The 23510-nt window shown below is 36.1% G+C and overlaps 1 protein-coding gene across 5 annotated transcripts in view; it reads right to left on the bottom strand.

The window, feature by feature from the left end:
• The window catches only part of LOC131157539 (vacuolar cation/proton exchanger 3-like), an 84669-nt gene extending 62586 nt beyond the window's left edge, over positions 1-22083 (bottom strand). The window contains exons 1-6 of one of the 5 annotated variants that reach the window (XM_058111772.1): positions 21598-22055; positions 21416-21493; positions 21262-21333; positions 17081-17347; positions 16684-16751; positions 16552-16580 (exon numbers count right to left, since the gene is read on the bottom strand). In XM_058111772.1, the coding sequence (XP_057967755.1) occupies positions 16552-16580; positions 16684-16751; positions 17081-17332 (349 nt within the window). In that variant the 5' untranslated portion in view covers positions 17333-17347; positions 21262-21333; positions 21416-21493; positions 21598-22055. Of the gene's footprint in view, positions 1-16551; positions 16581-16683; positions 16752-17080; positions 17348-21261; positions 21494-21597 lie in introns of all 5 variants that reach the window. The other 4 variants (XM_058111774.1, XM_058111769.1, XM_058111770.1 and 1 more) reach the window with 4 other exon arrangements.
• Between the last annotated feature and the right edge of the window lie 1427 nt (positions 22084-23510).

Raw genomic sequence — 23510 nt, 5'->3', positions numbered from 1 at the left:
CGACCCGCGACACCCGCGACCGTTTCGCGACGTTACCCCCGCGACACCCGCGACCGTTTCGCGACGTTACCCGCGACCGCGATTTCGAACCATGATATGTAGACGATATAATTCTCACTAGAGATGACGTACTTGAGATGAACCGATGGAAGACTTCCCTCTCATCAACATTTGAGATCAAGGACTTAGGATCTCTGAGGTATTTCCTTGGAATGGAGGTCGCTCGGTCGAAGAAAGGGATTGTTGTCTCCCAACGGAAGTATGTCCTTGACCTCCTTAAGGAGATTTGGATAAGCGGTTGTAGGCCAACAGACACTCCAATAGATCCCAATCAAAAACTTGGGGAGGACAATGTCTGGGGAAATATGATCACATGGCGAAGCAAGAAACAAAATGTGGTTGCAAGGAGCAATGTCGAGGCAGAATATAGAGCTATGGCTAATGGAGTTTGTGAGATGCTATGGCTGAAGAGAATTCTTGAAAAGCTACGGATGCCGGTGAACATGCCACCGAAGTTGTATTGTGACAACAAAGTTGCCATAAATATTGCTCAAAATCTAGTACAACATGATCGCATGAAGCATGTAGAGATTGATAGACACTTCATAAAAGAGAAAATTGATAGTGAAGCTATTTGCATGCCTTTTGTTCCTATTAGTCAACAAACAGTCGATATCTTCACCAAAGGACTTTTCAAACCTAGTTTTGAGCTCTTTGTAAGCAAGTTGGGCATGATAGATATCTATGCTCCAACTTGAGGGAGAGGGTGTTGTATTTCTAGGGAATAAATTAGGAAATTCTATTTTTTGCAAATAAAATCTAAAATTACTATTTCAGATTCTAGTATTTTCTGTTTCCTGTTTTCTAGCCTAGAGATCTGCTTATTTGATTTGCTGATTTTGTGGTGAATTGATTTGCTGATTTTGTGGTCGTCCTAATTTGGTGGCCTTCCTCTACTATTTATCTTGTAATTATGTCTCTTGAAATTTAATAAGAATGGTTATTCATCTTCTCAAAAAACCTTCAAAGTTCAAATACAATAAATCATTTTATGATAAAATATATCCCTATATTTTAAAAGCAACGCAAAAAATTCCTAAAAGAAAATAAATTAAACTAAAATTAGATAAAATTACATCTATAAAATATATTTTATTATCTTTCAGAAGTAAGATAAGTATTTATAAAAAGATTAAATTCATTAACATTAGATAAATCTACATTTAAAAATTTTATTTTAAATAAGACAAGATTTGTATCTATAAAAAATTCATTTCATTCAAAAAAATAAAATAAATTAAAAATGTTATAAATGTTAAATAAAACGTACATTCCAAAAAAAAAAAGCAAATTCCTCTTATTTTCTAAAATTATTGTAAAGTATCTAACATCTTTTAGATAAATAATATATAATTTCTAAAAGATAAATCTTAGAAAGGAAACTGTAGACCTAGAAGTACCCTCCAAATAATAACATTTTAATTTATTTAAAATTTAAAAAAATCATAATTGATTGTTAAGAAAACAAAAAATAAATATAATTAAAGTTTTAGGTAAAAATCACCATTAAGAAATTGCAATAAATTTATTAATATTTTCATAGGAGGAAATCATACATTAAGATTTTTATAAAATCAAAAATAATGAAAAAACCTTCTTATTAATTTTTATATATAGTGTCATGTACATATTAAACTTCAATACTTCTCATGCTTTCAATTAGAGCATTCATGTCATATCATATCTTATATTTTTTGAAGTTTTTTTCATGTTCCCATATTTGCATGGTGTCATAATTGTGTCTCATGTTGATGTTTGTATTTTGTAATTTTAAACAAAGAATTAATTTTTATAAATAACTTAGAATATTCACACTCAAATATTTGTAAATAAATTATGAAAATATATTATTAATTCATTTTAAATATATATCTAAAATTTAATATAAAATTATAAAATTATTTTATACAACATTACTTACATGCAATCACTTGCAACGCACGTAATACTTTTACTAGTGCAGAAAAGGATTCATGTAGCTAGCCCCACCTAGTGGGACTTAAGGTTTGGTTTGATGTTAGGTACACATGTGCTCACCTTTCCAAACAACAATAGGAAGATCAACTCAAGAAAAGAATAAACAAGGGAACCAAAGGTGCAACACTAAAGCCTCAAGGGGTCTCTTGTACCTTGAGTCGGTGTTATAGATACACCTATGCATAGGACAATTCAGATGATCAAAAGGACTCAATGAGAGTGAAGGCTCAAAAGGATGACTAGGTAGAGACAAGAAGCCCAAATTAGGGAAACTAGGTAGTTGAAAGGAATTGTCAAGATTTGAAGGGCTCAAAGTGTCATAGTAGTAGTAGGGAGTAGAATACAGAAAGTAATGTTAGTAGGATATAAAAAAGAAACATGAAGTAGGACTATAAAATCAATACACTTTTCAGTATGCAATGAAATAAAATTAAAAAAATAAACACGCACACACACACTTAGACCACAAGGATCCAACTTATAAACACCAAGAGTTAACACATAGGCAAAGGAGACACAACCAAATATAATGAGAGATAAGATGAACAACAAAGCAAGACAAGTAGGGTATTTTACATTCATATAATACAATGGAGTACGAGTGACATCAAGAATATGCCTGTTTTCCCTTCCAAAAAGTCTGTTTTGTTATGGACTATGAGCATAAGAAAATTGGTGAATCATCCTCAGGGTAGTCTTATAGTGAATTGGGTGTTGATGCAATCTTTAAGCATTGTCACAACAAAGAGTTCCAACTGAAAAATAAAACTGAGTATTGTCACAACAAAAAGCAAAAAAGAGTAAATAACTTAGAATGCTCTTTTATAAGATAAAGTGAACTCGCCCTTAAATAGTCATCAACAAAGGTAACAAAATACCGAAACCCAAGTTTGAAAGAACACAACTAGAAGCTCAAACATCAAAATGGACTTAAACAAAAGGGCTGACACTCTGTTTATTGACTTGGGAAGCAAAAGATATAATGATGCTTTCCCAACTTACATGACTCACACGACTCAAACTAGGGACGTACTGATTAGTTTTTTGGAGGAATGACCAAAATAACAATGAATCTGAAGTAGTGTGGCTGATGATAGTTACCCAAAATAGCAAAGTCCTCCAGCTTCATGACCTCCTCCAATTGTCTTCCTCGTCTTCAATTTTTTAATAAAAATAGTAAGGAAAGAAGGTAATCAAACAAATCAATGATTTTGCAACCTTGCTAACAAACATAAGATCAAAGGGAAATTTAAGGATAAACAACAAAAGAGTGGGAGATAGAAGACATAGAGTTTACAGTCCCTATTCCCCTAACCACAGTAGTAGGCCCATTGGAAGAGGTAACATTAAGCAAGGTGTCAAATGGAGTTAAGAAATAAGACGAGGTATATAGCACAATAAATGACCTACAAGATGACAATCAAGCTGTAACATACCTATTTGGGTAACACATGGAGCAGGAAGATATATTTTGTTGTGATGTCTGATACTGAACCTAGAATACTCTTTCTACAGTACAAATACAGTGCAATGCTCTCCAACAATTAAGGAAATAGGAGCAAAGTTTGGGGTTATGGCATTAGCCACGCAAGAGGCCTTACTGTGGAGATCCCAACATTGGTTAATTGTATGATGACCACATCCACAATTAGTATAGTTGCATGTTATGCCTCTATCATGCCCATCCCTACCACCACAATTTCCCAAACCACCCCCAAAGCCTCTTTGGTCTTGTATCCTATGATTCTTTGTCACCTTCCTATAACTGTTTTGTTACCTCTTTGTAAATTGTAATTCATATCTATTTCCAAGTCTATGTTTAAAAGGTGGAGCACTGCCATGGAAGAAGAGATGCATGTCTTGAGGCCAATGATACTTGGGAACTTATGTCACTTCACACTGGTAAGTTTGGGGTTGGTTCTCATTGGGTGTTTACTATGAAAGTCAATCCAAATGGTTCCATTGCTTGCCTGAAGGCCACAGGTTACATTCAAGTGTACAGTTTGCATTATTTAGACAAATTCTCTCTTATGTCCAAACCCACTTCTCCGTCTACTGTCTCTTTTACCACTAAATTTCATCAATCTTATATTACATGGATGTAAAGAATGCCTTTCTCCATTCAATAAGGGGTTTATAGGGACTAGGGAGCAACCCCTTGGTTTGTTACCCATGGGGAGTGAAGGTTGGTCTATTGTCTGAAAAAAGCCATTGCATGGATTAAAGTAGTCTCCTGAAGCATGGTTTCATTGATTCAGTGCAATGGCTATTGATTTTGGCCTTCGGAGATGTGCAGAAGATCATTCCATATTCTACCATCACACTGCTGCAAATAAGATACTCCTGATTGTTTATCTCGATGACATTGTCATCATGGATGATGATAATTAAGGTATACATCATTTGAAGCAGTTTCTTCACATATGCTAAGGATGTAGAACCATTGAAGTACTTATTGAGAATAGAAGTATCTAGATATTGTACGGAACTATCCTATCACAAAGAAAATATGTTCCTTGTTCCATTAGATGGATGAGACAAGGTTATTAGGAGATCCGAGCCTCTTGATGCACCCATGGACCCTAACAGCAAGCTAATGCCAAATGGGGGTGAATTATTGAGGATGAAACTGGAGACTTATTCAGAAAGTTGAATTACATTACAGTCACTGCAAAATATCTCTATGCAAGCCAGTTCCTTGAATTTCCTCTTCATGTCACTGGAATGTTGTCACTTGTACCTTGACATATCTCAAGGATGCACCTAGGAGAAACCTCTTGTGTCAAGATTAGGGTCACATGCATGTTCAGGGATACACAGAGGCGGATTGGGCTAGGTCACCCTTTGAGACAAGGTCCACAGATGGGTAATATGTGTTTGTGAGTTGGAAACTGAGAAGCAGACTATTCAGAATTTGAGCATAGAGCAACAAACTACCTGAAAATTGGTTTGGCTAAATAATATCTTGGAAGAGCTCAGGTTCTGTTAGAATACCACTTCACCCAAAAGCATAAGTTGTTAGGTTCTCGGCCAATAATGTATATCAAACCTTAACACTCACGTGCACATGCAGCCCGACAGCATGTGGAGAGATAAACAAATGATAAAAACATCCATTCTAGGAAAGAAGATAATTCTTAACAAACAATCAATAAACACATGCAACAAGACTAGAACCAAGACCTCCTAGCAACTTGGCTCTAATACCATGTCCGAATACCACTTTACCTAAAAGCTTAAGCCATTAGGTTGTGGGCCAACAATGTACATCAAGCCTTAATAGGACCATCGTTCACAGCCTATGGAGTTGATGTGTGACAATCAAACAACTTTTTATATTGCTTCCAATCCAACTCACAATGAAAGGACAAAAAATATTGAAGTTGGTTCTTATTTTGTTTGAAACTGGCTGGTTTACTTACTAAGTCTTTAAAGGGTACTTAGATTAAGTCCTATTGCAACAAGATTAGATCGTATAATATAGATCTACCAGCTTAAAGGGCAGCATTACATGTTAGCATGTTAGTAAGGGTGTTAACTTCATTTATCGTACATTGAATTTATTATAAACAGAAAGGCGACCTACCCATTCTTTTGGAAACTTACCCATTCTATTATTAGATGCTCTAGCGTGAGGAACATTACACGTTAGGATGTTTGTAAGGGTGTTGACATCACTAATTGTACATTTAGTCTATTATAAATAGAAAAGGAGACCTACCATTCTGTTCGTACACAAGCTACTTTCAACAGTAATATCCTTCAAAAGATGAAGTCATGCCAAATCCATTCTTACAACCTCAGTAAAAGTATCCACTGTATACTCCACGTGCTATAGCCCCTAAGAGGTAAAATTAAATCATTATGGCACTAAATTGCAATGTGGAGCAAGTCTTCAAACCACCTTATCCACTCTCCCATAATCTTATTATAGAGATGTTCCTTACTCTCTCTCTCTCTCTCTCCCACACACACACACACACAAGGTTTTAGCCCTAAAAACCTACGTACTAGCATTTTAAATGAGTCAATCCACAATGGCCACGTGCTCGAAGCATCGAAATTTTATATCAATTAGTTGCTATTGGCAAGAAAAGCCTTGTCCTTCCAACTTTCTACAACTCCATTTAGAATAAATATAATTTAAAGTAAGAAACCATGAACATAAAAAATTAAAAAAATTAAAAAAATTAAAAAAATTAAAAAAATTAAAAAAATTAAAAAAATTAAAAAAAAAAACATAAAATTTAGCAAGTTATAGTCAAACAAGCAAGAAAGAGCATGATTAGACAAGGAATAACGAGGAGTTAGGACTAGACACTAGAGAGAATGTCGTACCTTTAAAGAGTGTAACCAAATTATTAAAAAAAAAAAAACACATAATTAAAATAGCCTACAGTTAAGAAATGGTGATGTTATTCTTAGGGAAAAAAAAAATAAAGAACTTAAAAAAAGAAATGAAATACAATCCAATACAAAATAACTTAAACTGGATGTGGAAAAATTCCAATAATAATAACATTATCATTATCTTTAACAATAATAACAACAACAACAATCCCGAGATGGGCTCAAAAATGTATTTCAAAAACCTATTTAATGTATTATAGCTACTCAGCTAGCATATTAAATCACCATAATATTCATTATGGTCATAAATCATTGTCACCGAAAAGACTTATATATTTGTTGTTTCATGCTTCTATCATAAACCATTACCGTTGATTTATATACGTAATATTCCATAAGAAAAACAAATAATTCCAAGTGCTTTCAAAATACGATTGAAGAGAAAAGAGAGATTGTTTTGTTAGTTGGGTTAGGGTTCGAAGAAGTAAGTCTAAAGGGGGTCTAAGCCTTGAGAATTTTATGTCTAAAACATGTCTCTAGTTGGAAAATGATTGTGGAGGTTCCCCATGGAAGTCAATTCAATAAGGCACATGGTTACTAAAAGCAAGTATAGCTTGCATCAGAATGGCTAGGATACTAGAGGTACTAGCAATGCTTCTCACGAAAGCCCTTGGAATTTTATTTCTCACATTGCTCACTTCTTCTATCCTATTGCCAATTTGAGTTGGGAATGAATTTTATTTGGTTTTGGGAGGACATTTGGGTAGGTGACATAGGTTTGCAAATGAACCAAGCCACTGACAAATAGCTCTTGGCTCAGTAAAAGCTTGTTCAAGCTTGTTCCTTGTATAAATGAGTGATTCTCAGTTCAATTTTGAGGTTCATTCAATAAACAAGCCGAAAACCTAAAAATGAATGGGAACCTAAACATGAATGGGCTTGGCTCCTTTTGGCTAATGAGCAGCTCAAATATAGGCTTAGTTGGGCTCATTTTAACAAGCTCGGGTTGAGTTCATTTATAAGCTCATTTAATAGCGTGGAGTTACGTCCAATAGATTGTAGTGGGCTTATTTAGCCTAAACGTAGGGGCTGTCTGGGCATGGGCTTGTGAAAGAAGAAACGATTGGAAAAAAATATTTCTTCATTATTTTGTTCTTATGTACAATCTAATATATAATACAATTACCTATTCTAAACAAGGAAACAATTTCCTATTGAATAATATCAAATCCCCCATAATTACCGACTTTCCTAATTTGTATTTTATTTACAAAGATATTCGGGGTTGATATTTTAACACTCCCCCTCAAGTTGGATCATAAATATTAATCATCTCCAACTTGCTAATAAAATCATCAAAGCTCTGTCGTCCCAAGCCTTTAGTGAGGATATCTGCAGTTTGTTCATTGGTTGGTACATAAATCATACATATAATTCCTTCTTCAATTTTTTCTTTGATGAAGTGTTTGTCTACCTCCACATGTTTAGTCCTGTCACGTTGGACTGGATTAAGAGAGATGCTAATAGCTGCCTTATTGTCACTGTAGAGTTTGATAGGAAGGTTCACCGGTACCCGTAATTCCTCCAATAGTTTTCGTAACCACAATCCTTCACAAATCCCTTGAGCGACTACCCTGAATTCAGCTTCAGCACTACTACGAGCCACCACATTCTGTTTTTTGCTTCTCCAAGTCACGAGATTTCCCCAGACAAAAGTACAATATCCTGTGGTGGACCTTCTATCTTCCACTGATCCTGCCCAATCTGCATCCGTAAAGATTTCTACTTCCTTGCTTTCACATTTCTTAAAGAAGAGTCCTCTTCCCGGAGATCCCTTAAGATATCTAAGGATCTTATATACAGCATCGAAGTGAACTTCCTTTGGTGAATGCATGTGTTGACTTACTACACTGACTACAAATGCAATATCTGGTCTAGTATGTGATAGGTAGATCAATTTGCCAAACAATCCCTGATACCTCTCCTTTTCTACTGGTTTTCCACAATCTTCAACCCTCTTTACTGTTTCTATCGGAGTTTTGCTGGGTTTGCACCCTAGCATGCCAGTTTCAACTAGGAGGTCGGTAACATACTTTCGCTGAGAAACACTAATCCCCTTTTTCGTTCTTGCCACTTCCATGCCCAAAAAATACCACATCTGTCCCAAGTCTTTAACTTCAAATTCCGTAGCCAGAACCTTCTTCAATCTCTCCATTTCTACAGTATCATCACCAGTAAGGATTATATCATCAACATACACAATTAGAATTGTTTTCTTACCTCCTTCAGACAGTTGGAAGAATAGTGTATGGTCTGATTGCCCTTGTCGATACCCTTGATTCTTTAGTACCTTTGCGAATCTGTCAAACCACGCTCTCGGAGATTGTTTGAGGCCATATGATGATTTCTTTAGTTTACACACTCTGTTTTCTTCACCTGTTCTACTGAATCCTAGTGGTATAGTCATGTAAACTTCCTCTTCTAATTCTCCATTTAAGAAAGCATTTTTAATATCAAGTTGTTGTAGTGGCCAATCTAAATTGGCTACCAGAGACAAGAGAACCCGAACTGTATTTAAGTTTGCCACCGGTGCATATGTCTTAGTATAGTCAATGTCGTACGTCTGTGTAAAGCCTTTTGCAACAAGTCTGGCTTTATATCTTTCAACTGTTCCATCAGATTTACATTTCACTGTGAAAACCCATTTACAACCTACTGGCTTCTTCCCTTTCGGATTTCTAGAGCTTCTTGAATGTTTTTTGGTACTTTCATCCTGTCAAGATTAGAAACAAACGCACGATATCCTGTAGACAAGCTTTTATAAGACATGTATTTCGACCAAGGATATTGAGTACATAACCTGGTTTGTTTTCTGATTGCAATAGGTAGATTGATATCATCAGGTGCAGAATTATCAGAGAAAGACTCAATTACCAAATCAGGATAAGTCAAGGGCTCATGATTATTCGGAGTCATAACTGGTTCCAACGCTCTTGGTGCCTCAGGTATGAGATTCTCCCTCTTCTTTGTTTTCGGCTTTCTTGAGTAAACCAGTATGTCTGCGTTGTTTTGCTCTCCTGCATCTCCCCCTAAGGGTAAGTGTTCAGTTGTGTTTGGCGAGTCGGCAAGTAATGTAATGGAAGACTCAATAGATGGGTCAGGGAATGAAGTAACTGGAGTAACCGCAGATTCAATAGTAAAAAGATCAAAGAACCGATCTTCACTCCATTTCTCCCCCTAAAGAGAGGGCTTTGGGAAATAAGGAGTGGTTTCAAAAAAAGTGACATCAAGACTAACGAACAGTCGTTTTAAGACCGGATCATAGCATTTGTAGCCTTTTTGGGTAGGTGAATAACCAATGAAGACACATTTAATGGCACGAGGATCCAATTTATCGCGATGGTGTGCATGGACATGAACAAAAGCAGTACAACCAAAAATTTTCAGTGGGAGACTGGAAGGGAGTCGAGAGGTAGGAAAGTTTTCCTGAAATTTTTGAAGAGGGGTGACAAATGAGAGTGCTCGACTTGGCATTCGATTAATAAGATGTGTGGCTGTTAAGATGGCATCGCCCCAAAAATAATGTTTCATGTGGGTAGTAAACATTAAAGCCCGGGCTACTTCGAGTATATGTCTATTTTTTCGTTCAGCAACCACATTTTGTTGAGAGGTATCCACACAAGAACTTTGATGAACAATTTTATGATCTTGAAGATAAGTTCCCAGGATGGTATTGAAATATTCCGTACCATTATCAGTACGTAGGATCTGAATATGAGTCTGGAACTGTGTATGAATCATGGTATGAAAATTGATGAAAATGGAGCGGACTTCAGTTTTGTCTTTCAGTAGGTAGACCCAACAAAGACGCGTATGGTTATCAATAAAGGTCACAAACCATTTTGTATTCGTGCGATTTAGGGAACGTGAGGAACCCCATACATCACTGTGAAACATAGCAAATGGACGAGATGGTTTGTATATGGATGATGGGAAAGAAGTATGACGATGTTTAGCAAGCTCACATACTTCACATTGAAACTCAGAAGCCATTTTATTTGAACAAAGAGAAGGAAACAAACATTTTAAATATTGAAAATTGGGATGACCCATCCGTGAATGCCATAACAAAAGTTCACTATTTCTATAAGTAGATGCAGAATCACAAATTGTAGTATTACATAGTTCACTCAAACTTGCCTCCTCAAAGTAGTAGAGTCCCTTATACGCTTTAGCAGTGCCAATCGTCTTCCCCAATGATAGGTCCTGAAAAACACAATGGGAGGAAACAAATTTAGCGGAACAATTCGAGTCTTTTGTTAACTGATTGATAGATAACAGATTGCACGATAACTTGGGGACATGTAAGACTGATTGTAAAGTTAAGGAATTAGATATGCGAATACTTCCTTTTCCAACAACTGGTGAGAGAGATCCATCTGCAATTTTTACCCTCAAATTCCCGGCATATGGTGAGTAGGATGAAAAATATTTATACGACCCAGTCATATGATCGGATGCACCTGAGTCAATTATCCAAGGACATTTGTAACAAGATGTGGTTTTTAAAGCTGACAGATGATTACCTCGATGAGCCAGAGAACCAGAGGAAGACTGACCTGATGTTTGCATTGATGAAATCATCTTATATAACTGATCCAACTGCTCAGGACTGAATGCACTGCTGGACGGGGTATCGTTGTTCTCTCCTTGTGATCTTTCAGTTGATCCGCCAGTGCTGGCCTGGTACCCACGATTTTTTTGGTATTATCTCGGATTCCAGTCTGCCGGTTTTCCATGAATCTCCCAACAGGTATTTTTTGAATGACCTGTTTTTCGACAATGTTCGCACCATATTTTTCCTCTTTGTGGTCGTTGACTAGGTCCTCCTGGGCCTTTTAATGCAAGAGCTGAGGCATCCGGCCCAGCGTGTACCCCATCTAATTTTTGGGCGGATACAAGTACAACCGAGTCCAGCCCAACGGATTCATTTTGGGGCCGCAACATCACCCGCCTCCTGTTCTTTTCCCTCCTGACCTCTGCGAAGACTCCTCGGGTTGAAGGGAGAGGTCGCCGGCCAAGGATCCGTCCCCTCACGAAGTCAAGCTCTCGATTCAGGCCAGCAAGAAACTCGAAGACCCTCTCGTTTTCGAGCCTCCTTCGATATCGCGTGCTATCGCCGGAGCACTCCCACTCCTCGTCGATGCTCAAATCGAGCTCCTGCCAGAGATGACTCATCTCCATGAAATACTCGGTAACACCTCTCTCGCCTTGCCTCATCTGCCACAATCGGGTCTTGATGTCGAAGATTTGTGAGTAAATTTCGACATCAGAGTACGTCTCTCGTACGGCTTCCCAGACCTCCTTCGCCGTAGGCAAAAACAAATAAATTTTTCCAATTGATGGTTGCATCGAATTTAACGAGCCAAGCCGTGACCATGGAGTTTTCAGACCTCCATCTTTGCAAGGCTACAGCGTCGAAAGGATCCGTTTTCCTTCACTCACTGGTAAGATAACCAAGCTTTCCTTTTCCCTCAATCACCTGTTTCATGGACTGAGCCCATTCACGGAAATTTTTTCTGTTTAGTTTTTCCAATGAGAGTGGAAAGACTGTGTTATCATTCGTACCCCCACCGGACGTAATCTCTGAATCGCCGGTGATGTTTAAAGAGGAGGTAGAGCCTCTGCTGTCAGCCATCGTTTAGCTGGGTTTAAGAAACCCTAGCTCTGATACCATGAAAGAAGAAACGATTGGAAAAAAATATTTCTTCATTATTTTGTTCTTACGTACAATCCAATATATAATACAATTACCTATTCTAAACAAGGAAACAATTTCCTCTTGAATAATATCAAATCCCCCATAATTACCCACTTTCCTAATTTGTATTTTATTTACAAAGATATTCGGGGTTGATATTTAACAGCTTGTTTAGTCCATAACCTAAATTAAGTAATATGGTCAAGGCCTGAGGCTAATAGGCTAGGTTGGTGGGGACATGAAACCCCAGAGCAAAAGTAGTAAGAACCCCTTGTCACCTTTTTCCTAACAAAATTTTAAAAGTCTCTCACCTGTGAAAGGTTCCCAAAGAACCACGCCATTTGCAAGCAACTTAGTAGCTCAGCTCTATAAAGACTCATTTAGCTCGCTCATTTGCATAAATGAATATGTTTGAGCAAGTATATCCAAGCCCAATCTAAGCTCCGGTCGACCTCAAGCTTGGATAAAAGTTTAACAAACAAGCTTGAATTTGGTAAAACTAGCTCGATTCGGCTCATTTACATATGTTTGGGTGGGTGGGGTTTCGTTGGAATCTTTGGTCCCTTGTCTTTTCAAATTAACTTTCATACATAATGCTCCACTCAATTCTTTTTTTCTTTTTCTTTTTTCTTTTTTTTTTTTTTTAGAAACATCAATGAGAGAGAAGTTGACTATATGACCAAGTTGTTAAGAGTGCTGGCGTCTTTTGTTCCTCAGATGGGGAGTGATTCAAGGACCCGTATTAGGGGTTCTTCTGGTTATTTTTCCACAAAATCCTTTATTTCCCAATGTTAATTATTAAATTGACATAAAAGTTTCAGTTATACATTAATTGAATATTGTCAATGGTTATTTAGTCTTTTAGTATTAGTGTTATGCTAATAAATGAGAATTAGTACAGGTACTATGGTCATTAGAATGTACTTTATGAATAGAAGGAGAGACCTACTGTTGTGTGATGTCATTCATTTAATAAAAAATCATAACGTGGTATTAGAGCAAGATCCAACCTTGGTTCCGTGGTAGGGTGGACAAGTTGGATACTTGTCCTATAAAATGTGTCTTCCTAGGCTACTCTTGCACTCAAAAGGGACATTGTTGTTATAGTCCTACTATGCATCACTTTTTTTTCTGTCAATGTTACCTTCTTTGAGTCTACACCATACTACACTCAGTCCCTAAGTGCTTCTCTCAATAAGTCTCTTCCTCTGCCTAATCTTTCAGATTCTAGTTCGTTGTCCTTATCCAATCATCCACTTGTGTCTCTGTGTAGTTTGAGTCCTCATCATCTTGATCGTCCTATTTTGCAAGTGTATTCACATTGGCGGCTCCAAGAAACAGAGTTTGGTTGAAGATATGAATGCTTTTTAAGACAATAATACTTGGGAATTGGTATCTCTTCCTTCTAACAAATATGTGGTGGGTGGTTGCTAGGTATATACTATGCAAGTCAACCCTGATGGTTCTATGGCTCAACTAAAGGCATGTCTTGTTGCTAAGGATGATACTCAAGTGTATGGTTTGGACTATTCCAACACTTTTCCTTGGTTTCCAAACTTACATCAGTATGTTTGTTCATCTCCCTGGCCACACTTATCATGGGCCTCTGCATTAGTTATATATGAAGAATGTCTTCTTGCATGGTGATCTTGAGGAGGAGATCTGTATAGAGCAACCACCTGGGTTTGTTGCTCAGGAGGAGCCAAGCTTAGTGTGTTGGCTTAAGAAGGCATTATATGGTTTAAAACAATCTCCAAGAACATGATTTGATAAATTTAGTTCTATAGAACTTGAGTTTGGCCTTCAACAGAATGTTGTAGTGCCAGAAATGGGTGATTTTGTTGCCTAATCCAAGATGATATCAAAGACTTGTTGGAAAGTTGAAATATCTCATAGTCACTCGGCTAGACATATCTTTCGCAAAAGTGTAGTGAGTCCATTTCTAGTTTCTCTAAGGACAAGGCATTGGGACACAATAATTTGCATCTTGAGATATCTCAAAGGTGGTCTCTTATATCGGGATTAGGGTCACACTTATATTCAAGGTTATAATAATGCAGATTGGGCCGGATCACCTTCAGATAGAAGATCAATAATCAGATACTATATCTTTGTAGGTAGTAATTTGATTTCCAAAAAGAGTAAGAAGCAAATTGTAGAGGCCGGGTCAAGTGCTAACTCAAAATATAGGGTCATGGCTCACACTACATGTGAGCTTGTTTGGCTGAAAGACATGTTGGAAGAATTAGGCTTTCAACATTCTCAACCTATGCAATTGATGTGTGATAATCAAGTTTCTCCTCATATTGCCTCCAATCCATTCATGAGCAAACAAAACACATGGAAGAATTGAGCTTTCAACATTATCAACCTATGGAGTTGATGTGTGATAATCAAGTTTCTCTTCATATTGGCTCCAACCCAGTCTTCCATGAGCGAAAAGAACACATTGAAGTTTATTGCCACTTTGTTCGGAAGAAACTTGTGCAGAAGCTCATTACCAACACTTATGTGAAGTCTGGTATGTAGTTCGCTGATTTTTTTACCAAAGCTTTGAGGGGTGCTTCGATTAAATTTATTTGTAACGGGCTAGGAGCATATGATAACTACGCTTCAGTTTAAGGGGGTATGTTAATGGTTATTTTAGTCTTTTAGTATTATTAGTGTGTTAAGTGTTATATTAATAAGTGAGAGTAAGGGCATTATGGTCATTAGAATGTATTTGATATGCATTATAAATAGAGGGAGAGACCAATTGTTATGTGATGTCATTCATTTAGTCAAAAATCTCAAGAAATATATTTAATATCATTATTATACTACAGTTTTTTTTTTTTGTGGTAGCAAAAGAAGCTATCTCATTTGAAAGAGAAGAATTTACAAAAAGGAGAATGAGACATTTCCCATCAAAATTCTCAGAAAATCCGGAAAAAATAAAAAATTAAAAGCGCAATCCTTCCTTCTTCCAAAACCCTCAAAAGAAATAGCCAACATTCCTTCCACCAACAATTTACTCTAGATACCCCCAGGGTGTGGTTCAGATGGTAGTGTGGGCTGCGGGAGTGCCTCTCATGAGGTCAGGTGTTCAAACCCTCCTGAGCTCATTTCCGCCCCTGAACTCCTGAATTTACCCTCCCTTTGGAGCTGTGGGGTCAACTTCAAGGGGCGCAGGATTAGTCACGTGGGTCGTAAAACGGACACGTGGATACCCGGTGCGTAATCCAAAAAAAAAAAAAAAAAAAACAATTTACTCTAGATGCTCCAAGCAAAATCACAATGTGAAAACAAATGAGGTGTTGACTCCGAATTTAAGTAACAAACCACACAAACATCTAGAGATAAGGCCTTCAAAGGTCTCCTAATTTGCAATAGATTATTAGTATTGATTCTATTCAACACAGTCAGCCAAATGAAGGCCTTAATCTTTAGGTGAGCTTTAGCCTTCCAAATGCATGAGAATAGAGGAAAGCAATAGTTGGAACGAGTCAAAAACTTAAAGAAAGATTTACAAGTGTAAACCCCCAAATGATCCAAAGTCCAATATAGAGTATCTAGTATCCCTAGCTGAAGAAAGATGATAATTATTCAATAACGACACTTCCATCAACTCTCTATCATTATTGTTCTTCTAAAATGGAAGTTCCAAGAAACCATAGGGCTAACCAAATCAACCAAAAAGAAAAAATCATACTATCTTGCCTTGAGCTCAATCGAAAGAGATTTTTCAAAAACGAATCCGAGAACCCCTCCCCACCACAAAATTAATGTAAGGAGTGAATAAGGGATAAATATGAGAAATAGATCTCCATGGACTCTCTGAAGAATTATAATATTACAGTTATTTTGCCTTATACATCACATACATGTTCTTGATGTATTTTGTTTATAATATCTAGTTCTAAATCTTGCATTAGTATGTCTATTAATAGTTTCTAAAAAGTTTCATAGAAGAATTCCATGCTTTGATGCAAATTTCCATCAATTTTTAAACTCAATTTTGAGATTTGGCAACAACATCGAAATTTCCTTACCATTGAAGCTGCAAAATTTTAATCAAAATCAAAATTTAAAACCTTGCATAAAATCGGTCATATACATCACATACATGTTCTTGAGGCATTTTGTTTATAATATCTAGTTCTAAATCTTGCATTAGTATGTCTATTAATAGTTTTAAAAAAGTTCCATAGAAGAATTCCATGCTTTGATGCAAATTTTCATCATTTTTTAAACTCAATTTTGAGATTGGCAACAACATTGAAATTTCTTTACTTTTGAAGCTGCAAAATTTTAGTCAAAACCAAAATTTAAAACCTTGCATAAAGTGTCACATGGCATCAAAAGGAAATGTTAAAGCAGCAGTTGCAAATTCATGACTTATATCAAACAAACAGCATATGTACCTGTTGGTCCAGTGTAAAATGCAAGCTGCCTGCAATGGAACATCAGGCAGGTAAAACAACGTATTAGTATGCTTCGGAGGTATTAACAAAACCAATAGATGCTATATTTTCATTTGAGAAACCAATACATACTCAGTTGCATAGCCCAAACGCTCTGCTAATGGAATAATGCCCAACAAACTGAAGAAGAAGACCCATCCCTGCGACATAGAGTAACTATCAGAGTATTACAGTTCCATAGGAAAGGCATTACAAGTATGTGATAGTTAATCTATGCATGAACAATAAACTACTAGACGCCATCACACATTAGGCAAATTTCAAGACTCTACTTTTCTTCTTTTAACAGATAAAAAAGGGGGAATGAAATTGGCATGCAGAGGAATACAGACAAAAAAAAGGGGGAGGGTTGTAGAAGCTCTCCCAGTGTTTCCTTCATTTTTTTTTATTTTTTTTTTATTTTTTTTTGTTTTCTCTTCCTGATGGAAGCAAGTGGTAAATGGTTGATCAAGAGAGATGCACTTCTTACATGCTTTCCTGTAAGGTAATGTAGCAGTATGGCCAATGGACCAAAAGGTAGCAGCACATTAATCTTAGCTTTAATCAAGACAATGCATATGCTTCTAAGAGGGCTGATGCATATCTGCTTAGAGATCCCTGACTTGGACATAATTGAATGATGCATAAAATGCAATGTCTCAAAATCAAAAGGATGCACTTTCTTTGTGTTTGTGGGTTGTGATGAGCTTAAAGTTGCTTCCTCGTCAGATATAAGGTCCATCTCTAAAGGGCCCACCTGCAGGCAAAGATAATCTTATTAATCAACTAAAAATTAACACAAAACAGCGTCAAACTCAACATAGACATGATTTATCACTTCCAAATCCAATTGCAAATTTGCAATAGACTTGGAAACCATATTCACAAAATATATGAACCACTTGCATCAGATAAAGTAACTCAATTCAAAAGAATGGACAAGCAACCCCTGATTTCTTTTCTTTTTTTTAATTAAGAGTATATCGTACTAAATTTAAGACAATCACCATGGAAAAGTATAATGTTGAAATAAACAGAATGATAGATCATACTTACATGATTTCATCAATTAACAAATTCAGAGCCCTTCTACATGTAATTTTTAGAATATGTTTTCTATTTTTAAAATTATATATATATAACACAAGATATTGCCAAATAAGATTCCTATCACCTAAAAAAGGGAGGAGGGTGAGGGGATTGCAATTACTTATTCTACAAAACAACTTCTAATGAAGTCAAAATCAAGAGTACATATGTTAATCTTGAATGCATGGAAATTCTCTATGTGCAATACATGAGTGTGTGTGTGTGTGTGTGTGGATGTGCACAAAATTTGTTGTTTATTCAAAGTTCTATTACTATGATGAATAGAAACAACATGGTTAGACTGGTTTGAGCCTATTTGGAAGCCCCATTCCAACTGGTACAACCAAGTTATATTCAGTAATTAGGTAATTCAGATTCATTTATTTTATCTTTTGAGTTATTTTTAATTTTGGAGTTCTAGAGATTTTAGCACAAGGGCTTTGAACTAAATTTTAGCACTTTTTGTTTCCTACAATATAAATTATCATGATGTATAAGGGTTTCTTAGGCTGTTAAGTGAATTTGAATTGAGTGTTTGTCCACTAACCCCTTCCCATCTTCCCTGACTCTTTCTTCAACAGCTGAACCACATCATTCCACTGTTTAGATTCCAAAAATTTGCACACCATTGAACTATTCTGCACATAGTAAGAGTAGATGCAAATCTTTATACCAAACAATAAAGCTATGAAGAGAGCAATAGAATGTCCCTGCAAACAAAACCACAGAGTCCCAAAACATTACGCTTTCATTGCCTTAGAAACAGTTTACTTCTCATTATCTTGCAATACCATTTTTTATGAGGACAACATAATTTGCGAAGCCATTTTCTTCTTCTTCATCTTCTAGAAAAACTATTGTATTTGTATTCTTTAACTTATCCCCTTCCTGTTTTTAAGGTTCAACCGTTCAATTCATCTATCTGCTCACTTTTTTTATTTGTTCGTATTCGTCTGTACAATGCTACTCAGATCAAGATATTCTTGTTCACTACAGAGTGAGAGGACGCTTTTCCAACTTTGACTCGGGAGGTGCTCCCCAGCATGGTATAAATCATTGCCCTTTAGTGCTTGATTATAGTCCAGGGAGGTGGGGTCCGACTTCTTTTAGGTTCAAAAACTTGTGGATGACTCATTTTGCATTTCATGATCAGGTTGTTGGTGGGATGAGTGTGCTGTCAAGGAGAGAGAAGGGCTTTGTTTGATGAGGTTAAAGTATGCGAGAGAAAAGCTTAAGGTGTGGAATGTTGAGGTGTTCCCTTACTATTAATCTATCCTTCTAAGGGGTGCTTTTTTAACTCCCTAAGACCAAGCAAAATGACCAATAGACAAAGTACATAAACAGATAGAAATACCTAGTACTAGCTCTCAGCCAAGAGGTCAACCCCCCAATAAACCTCAATAATCCACTATTCCCCTATTACCTCTAAAATACAGAAAATGGAAAAACCTTGCATGCTATCACACAACCAGGCAAACAAAATGGAAGGGTAAACCCAATTGAATCTACACAATCACCTAAATGGAACAAACTTGGAAGCATCCCTCTTCCCCAATCCCCTTCATAATTGGCAGATAACAGAAGCCTATTTGGATATTTAACCTTCTTTCCTTCTTGCTCTCCTCTTTAGACTCCTTATTTTAATTTCCATCCACGAAGGACTCACCAACCTAAGATCCATTCAAAAGAGATTCTGCATCTCAATTAGCCACCAATTCCCAAAAGGGTCTAATGTCACAATCTTACCCTCAGTGCCTCAACACCATTACCCAAGATAATATCATTGCTCGTCCAATACATGAAGTCAACGAACTTATCAAAAGAATCTGGAAACAGCTTTCTTTTCAATATTTCAGGCAGTTGGGATTCTCTTTTTTCTTTTTAAGGAGGTATTTGGAGGTATCTATAAGATATGCAGCAAATGGATAGAAAAAGGAAATTTAAATTTCAAACCAAACATGCATCAATATCCATATCAGCCTAACTTTGCTATGACCTGGCAGCTGCACATAGAACACTAAGCTAACTGATGCTTTGAATTTCATTCTTCCACCTTCAATTGAAATGTGGCACTGGTGCTTTCCTTTTGAGCTGAATATTGGTAGAATCTTCCGGCTACAGCCAGCACATCATCCACTAAGCTGGTTTGATGATTTGATATTAAGTATTAAAATGGACTCTATAGCTTCATACAGTTCATAACATTATTTTTATCCATTCACATAATTTCTCTCATTGACTTCTAATAGTTGCATATCATATTCAGCCACTTATGATCTTGTCACTAAGAAAAGAGCGGAGTTACTCTTCTTAGACACTATTCTACTGTTGCAGCTCCAGGTTGTTCATGCTAAACTTAGCTGATCGAGAGAAACATGTGATTTTTTAACCCATTGAGAAGACCCAATAATTTCGCATTTCAATTCTGATAATTGGGAAAAGCACAATAAAAGATCAATTTTTTAAAATGCAAAGCATTTTAACCCTTATGAGGCAAAGCGTAAGCTTTAAGGCATTTTGGGCATACCCGTCATGAGGCAAGTGGTGATTGAGTCTTTTAATGGTGACAGAGAGTTAAGAACATGAAGGCCTTCAACCAAAATGCAGTATCTGGAAATATCATTTCTACCGGCGGAACAGATCAGGATCAATTTTTCAACAAGTGAAGAACTTTTGCAAGGCAATGAAAAATAATAAGAGATGAGGCAAAGGAAAAATATCAAAAACATGGTTGCACAAAAGAAGCTTCAGGCTGTCGAAGTGTTTACAGCAAGAAAAAAATCCTAAAAATGGTTTCAGCAGGAAAAGGTAGCTCTGAAAATGCAACGCAGAACAAGAAGTTCGTTCTAGAAGCTGTTTTGGACAAAAAAAATAATAATAATAACACCATATCTCCTACCAGAAAGAAAATCATTTCCACAAAACATTTTTGGAAAAAAAAATTTCTCCAGAACGAGCTCATATTATTACGTAAATAAGTGAGTTTCACAATGTAGTTGTTCATTGAAAAGTGAAGGACACATAAAAAACGAAGGGCATCTTTAGCTGTGGTCCTTGTAGAAAACAATTTTCATTTTTCATTTCTAGTTTTCCTAAGAAGTATAAAAATGCCACTGTCTCCACTTTTAAAATTTATAAGCAAAAGTTGGAAAAGCAACAAAAATATGCATCCAACTTTCTGTAAAATAACTGGAAAAGCTTTTTCGTAATTATTTGAAAAACTGAAATTGAAAAACAAGAACAATTGTCCCAAGCCTGCAAGTAAAAGGCATCGACAACACCTGTTGTGGCTTAAGTGTTTGAACATCGTCCATGCTCATTTGGAGGAGAGTGGGGATCAAGTGAAGACCCTCCTCCCCTGTCCCTTGGATTAGTCGGGTCTGAGAGGAACCCAGATACCATTTTGGTTACAAAATATGTGTATGCGTGTGTAACAACTAAACAGACCATAAAGCATTTTTCTTCTATTTTTCTTTTACGATTCATACATTCTACAAGCTGAAATACATTCCATGCATTCTACGAGCTGAAACAAATACAACTTTCGATTTCAAAAGTAAACAGCAGTTTGCAAATGCTAACCAGAATGTGTCAAAGGCTTAAGCTTTTGGAGGGTACCAAATCCACTGTACAGAAAAATCTGCGCCAAGTTATCTGGGTTCAATCCAACCCAACAAGTTTCAGAGCAGCGCCATAGAAGCAGCACGCAAGATCAGTCCAACACAAACTAACCTACCTCAGAGTCCAAAACGAAGTAACCAAACCAACTTAGCTCATCAAACCAGTGCCCCTTCTCAACAAAAGATCCAAAGCTCTAGAGATAATAAAAAATAATAACAAACAAACAAAAGAACGAACGAACGAACAAATATAAATATATATATTGCCAAGAAAGGGGAAAAAAGGAGAGAAATTTACCTGGATAGTGACTAATTAAGCATTAAATAGATTCTGGGTCCGCTTCAGAAGTGAATGCAATCCCTTCTGCTGGGCTCGTCTGACAGTTTGATAAAACAGACACAAGCACACAGACAGAGGTGGGGTCTCTGTCCCTGGTCCTTTTTCCTGTTCCTCTTCTTCTATAAAGTTTAAAGTTCTCTCTGGCTCTGTGCTTCGTTTCTTTTTTTTTCTTTTTTTTTTTTGTGAGAACTTGACCTTAGGACAGAGGTAGTGGGGGCCGGGGGAGGTAAAACGACGGAGTCGCGAAGAGATTGGCGTTGAGCAGAGAGGCAAGACGAAAGTTCGCAGAAGCAGCGCTTCGAACTTCAAAGTAGTTAATTTTGAATTTTGGGAGTTGCGTTTCGATTTTGATTACATTCGCAGTTCACCAGTCAGTGGAAGCGCGAAGCTGCTGCTGATGGGTTTTCAGTCTAGACTTTCAACCCCCCATCGCCTTTTTATTTTATTTTTGTATTTTTATTTTCTTGCGTTGATGGGGAAAGCATGGAAAATAATTAAATAAAAACAAGAAAATGAGTGAAATGATTTTTGAAAAAAAAATAAAATCGCTTAGACATTATATTATTATTATAAGTCAAACTGGGTAATAATTTTTTTTTTAATTTAACTAAATAAAAAGACAAAATGCTTAGCAAAAAAATAAATACTGGTAAGACAAATAAACTATTTATTTTTCCTCAGTGTATACTTGCAAATAATTTTACCATTTAAAATTATAGTTTCCATCTTAAAGTTCCAAGTTTATATTTCTTTACAACACCATGGGTGAATTAATCTATGCAAAGAAAAGTTATACCTTGACTGTCCAACTTGAGGTTTCTTAAGTCTTCTAATTGATCAAAAATATAATGATAAATATATTAGAGTTTCGAGATTTTTTTTTCAAAATTTGACATGAAATCAGGATTTTGGCAAATATAGATAACTGAAGAGAATAAATACAAAACTACATTCACGGTATCATTTGAACATTACGAATGAAATGTGATATCCTTTGAACTCAAAAATGTACCATCAGAATTTCAAAACATTATGAATGAAATAGTTAATTCATATACAAAATTTACAATTGTATACATAGACGACGTCTTTGTATACTCATAATCAATAAAACAGTATTTCAAGCATCTTAACATTTTTCTTGAAATAATTAAAAGGAATGGTCTTGTTGTTCCACAAACAAAGATCAAATTATTTCAAGTTAATATTAGATTTTTAGGTCATAATATTTATCAAAATACAATTATCCCAATACAAAGATCATTAGAATTTGCAGACAAATTTCCAAATGAAATAAAAGATAAAAATCAACTTCAAAGATTTTTAGAATGTCTTAATTATGTAGCAGATTTTATTCCAAACATAAGAATTATTCTTAAACTTCTTTTTGGGTAATCCTCCTATAAACTTCTCTTTCCAAAATCCACTTCTACCATCTAGGCTTCATAAAACTTTTGCAAGAAAAATGTCTTTGTATCATGAAAAATCAGATAATTTTGGATATGTGAGATTCACCAATATGACACTATTTTTCTCCATATTATCATTAGGATCTCCCATAAAAACTTCGAGTATTGACCATAGTAATGTTAATACAACATCACTAACTTGAACTGATTGACCATCTCTTTCTTCTTTTTTGACCGCGGTAAAAATTTGATCTCTTTCTGTTGAAGTAAGATAATTATCCCACCAAACTTTTAATGACCCATTAAATCCTTGAACAAGTATTGCTGCTATTGTTGGTTCTTCAGCTCTTGGATTAGTTATTTTGAAAGCAATAGCTGCTAATGTCATTTATTGAACTAAAGTTGCTATTTGATATTCCGTGAATCCATCTAGATTCCACTTATGTAAATCACTTCCAAAAC

The sequence above is a fragment of the Malania oleifera genome, chromosome 6 (genome assembly GCF_029873635.1).
Source record: "Malania oleifera isolate guangnan ecotype guangnan chromosome 6, ASM2987363v1, whole genome shotgun sequence".
Lineage (NCBI taxonomy): Eukaryota > Viridiplantae > Streptophyta > Magnoliopsida > Santalales > Ximeniaceae > Malania > Malania oleifera.
Note: the sequence above shows the minus strand (reverse complement) of the source record. Positions and strands in the feature narration are given on the sequence as shown.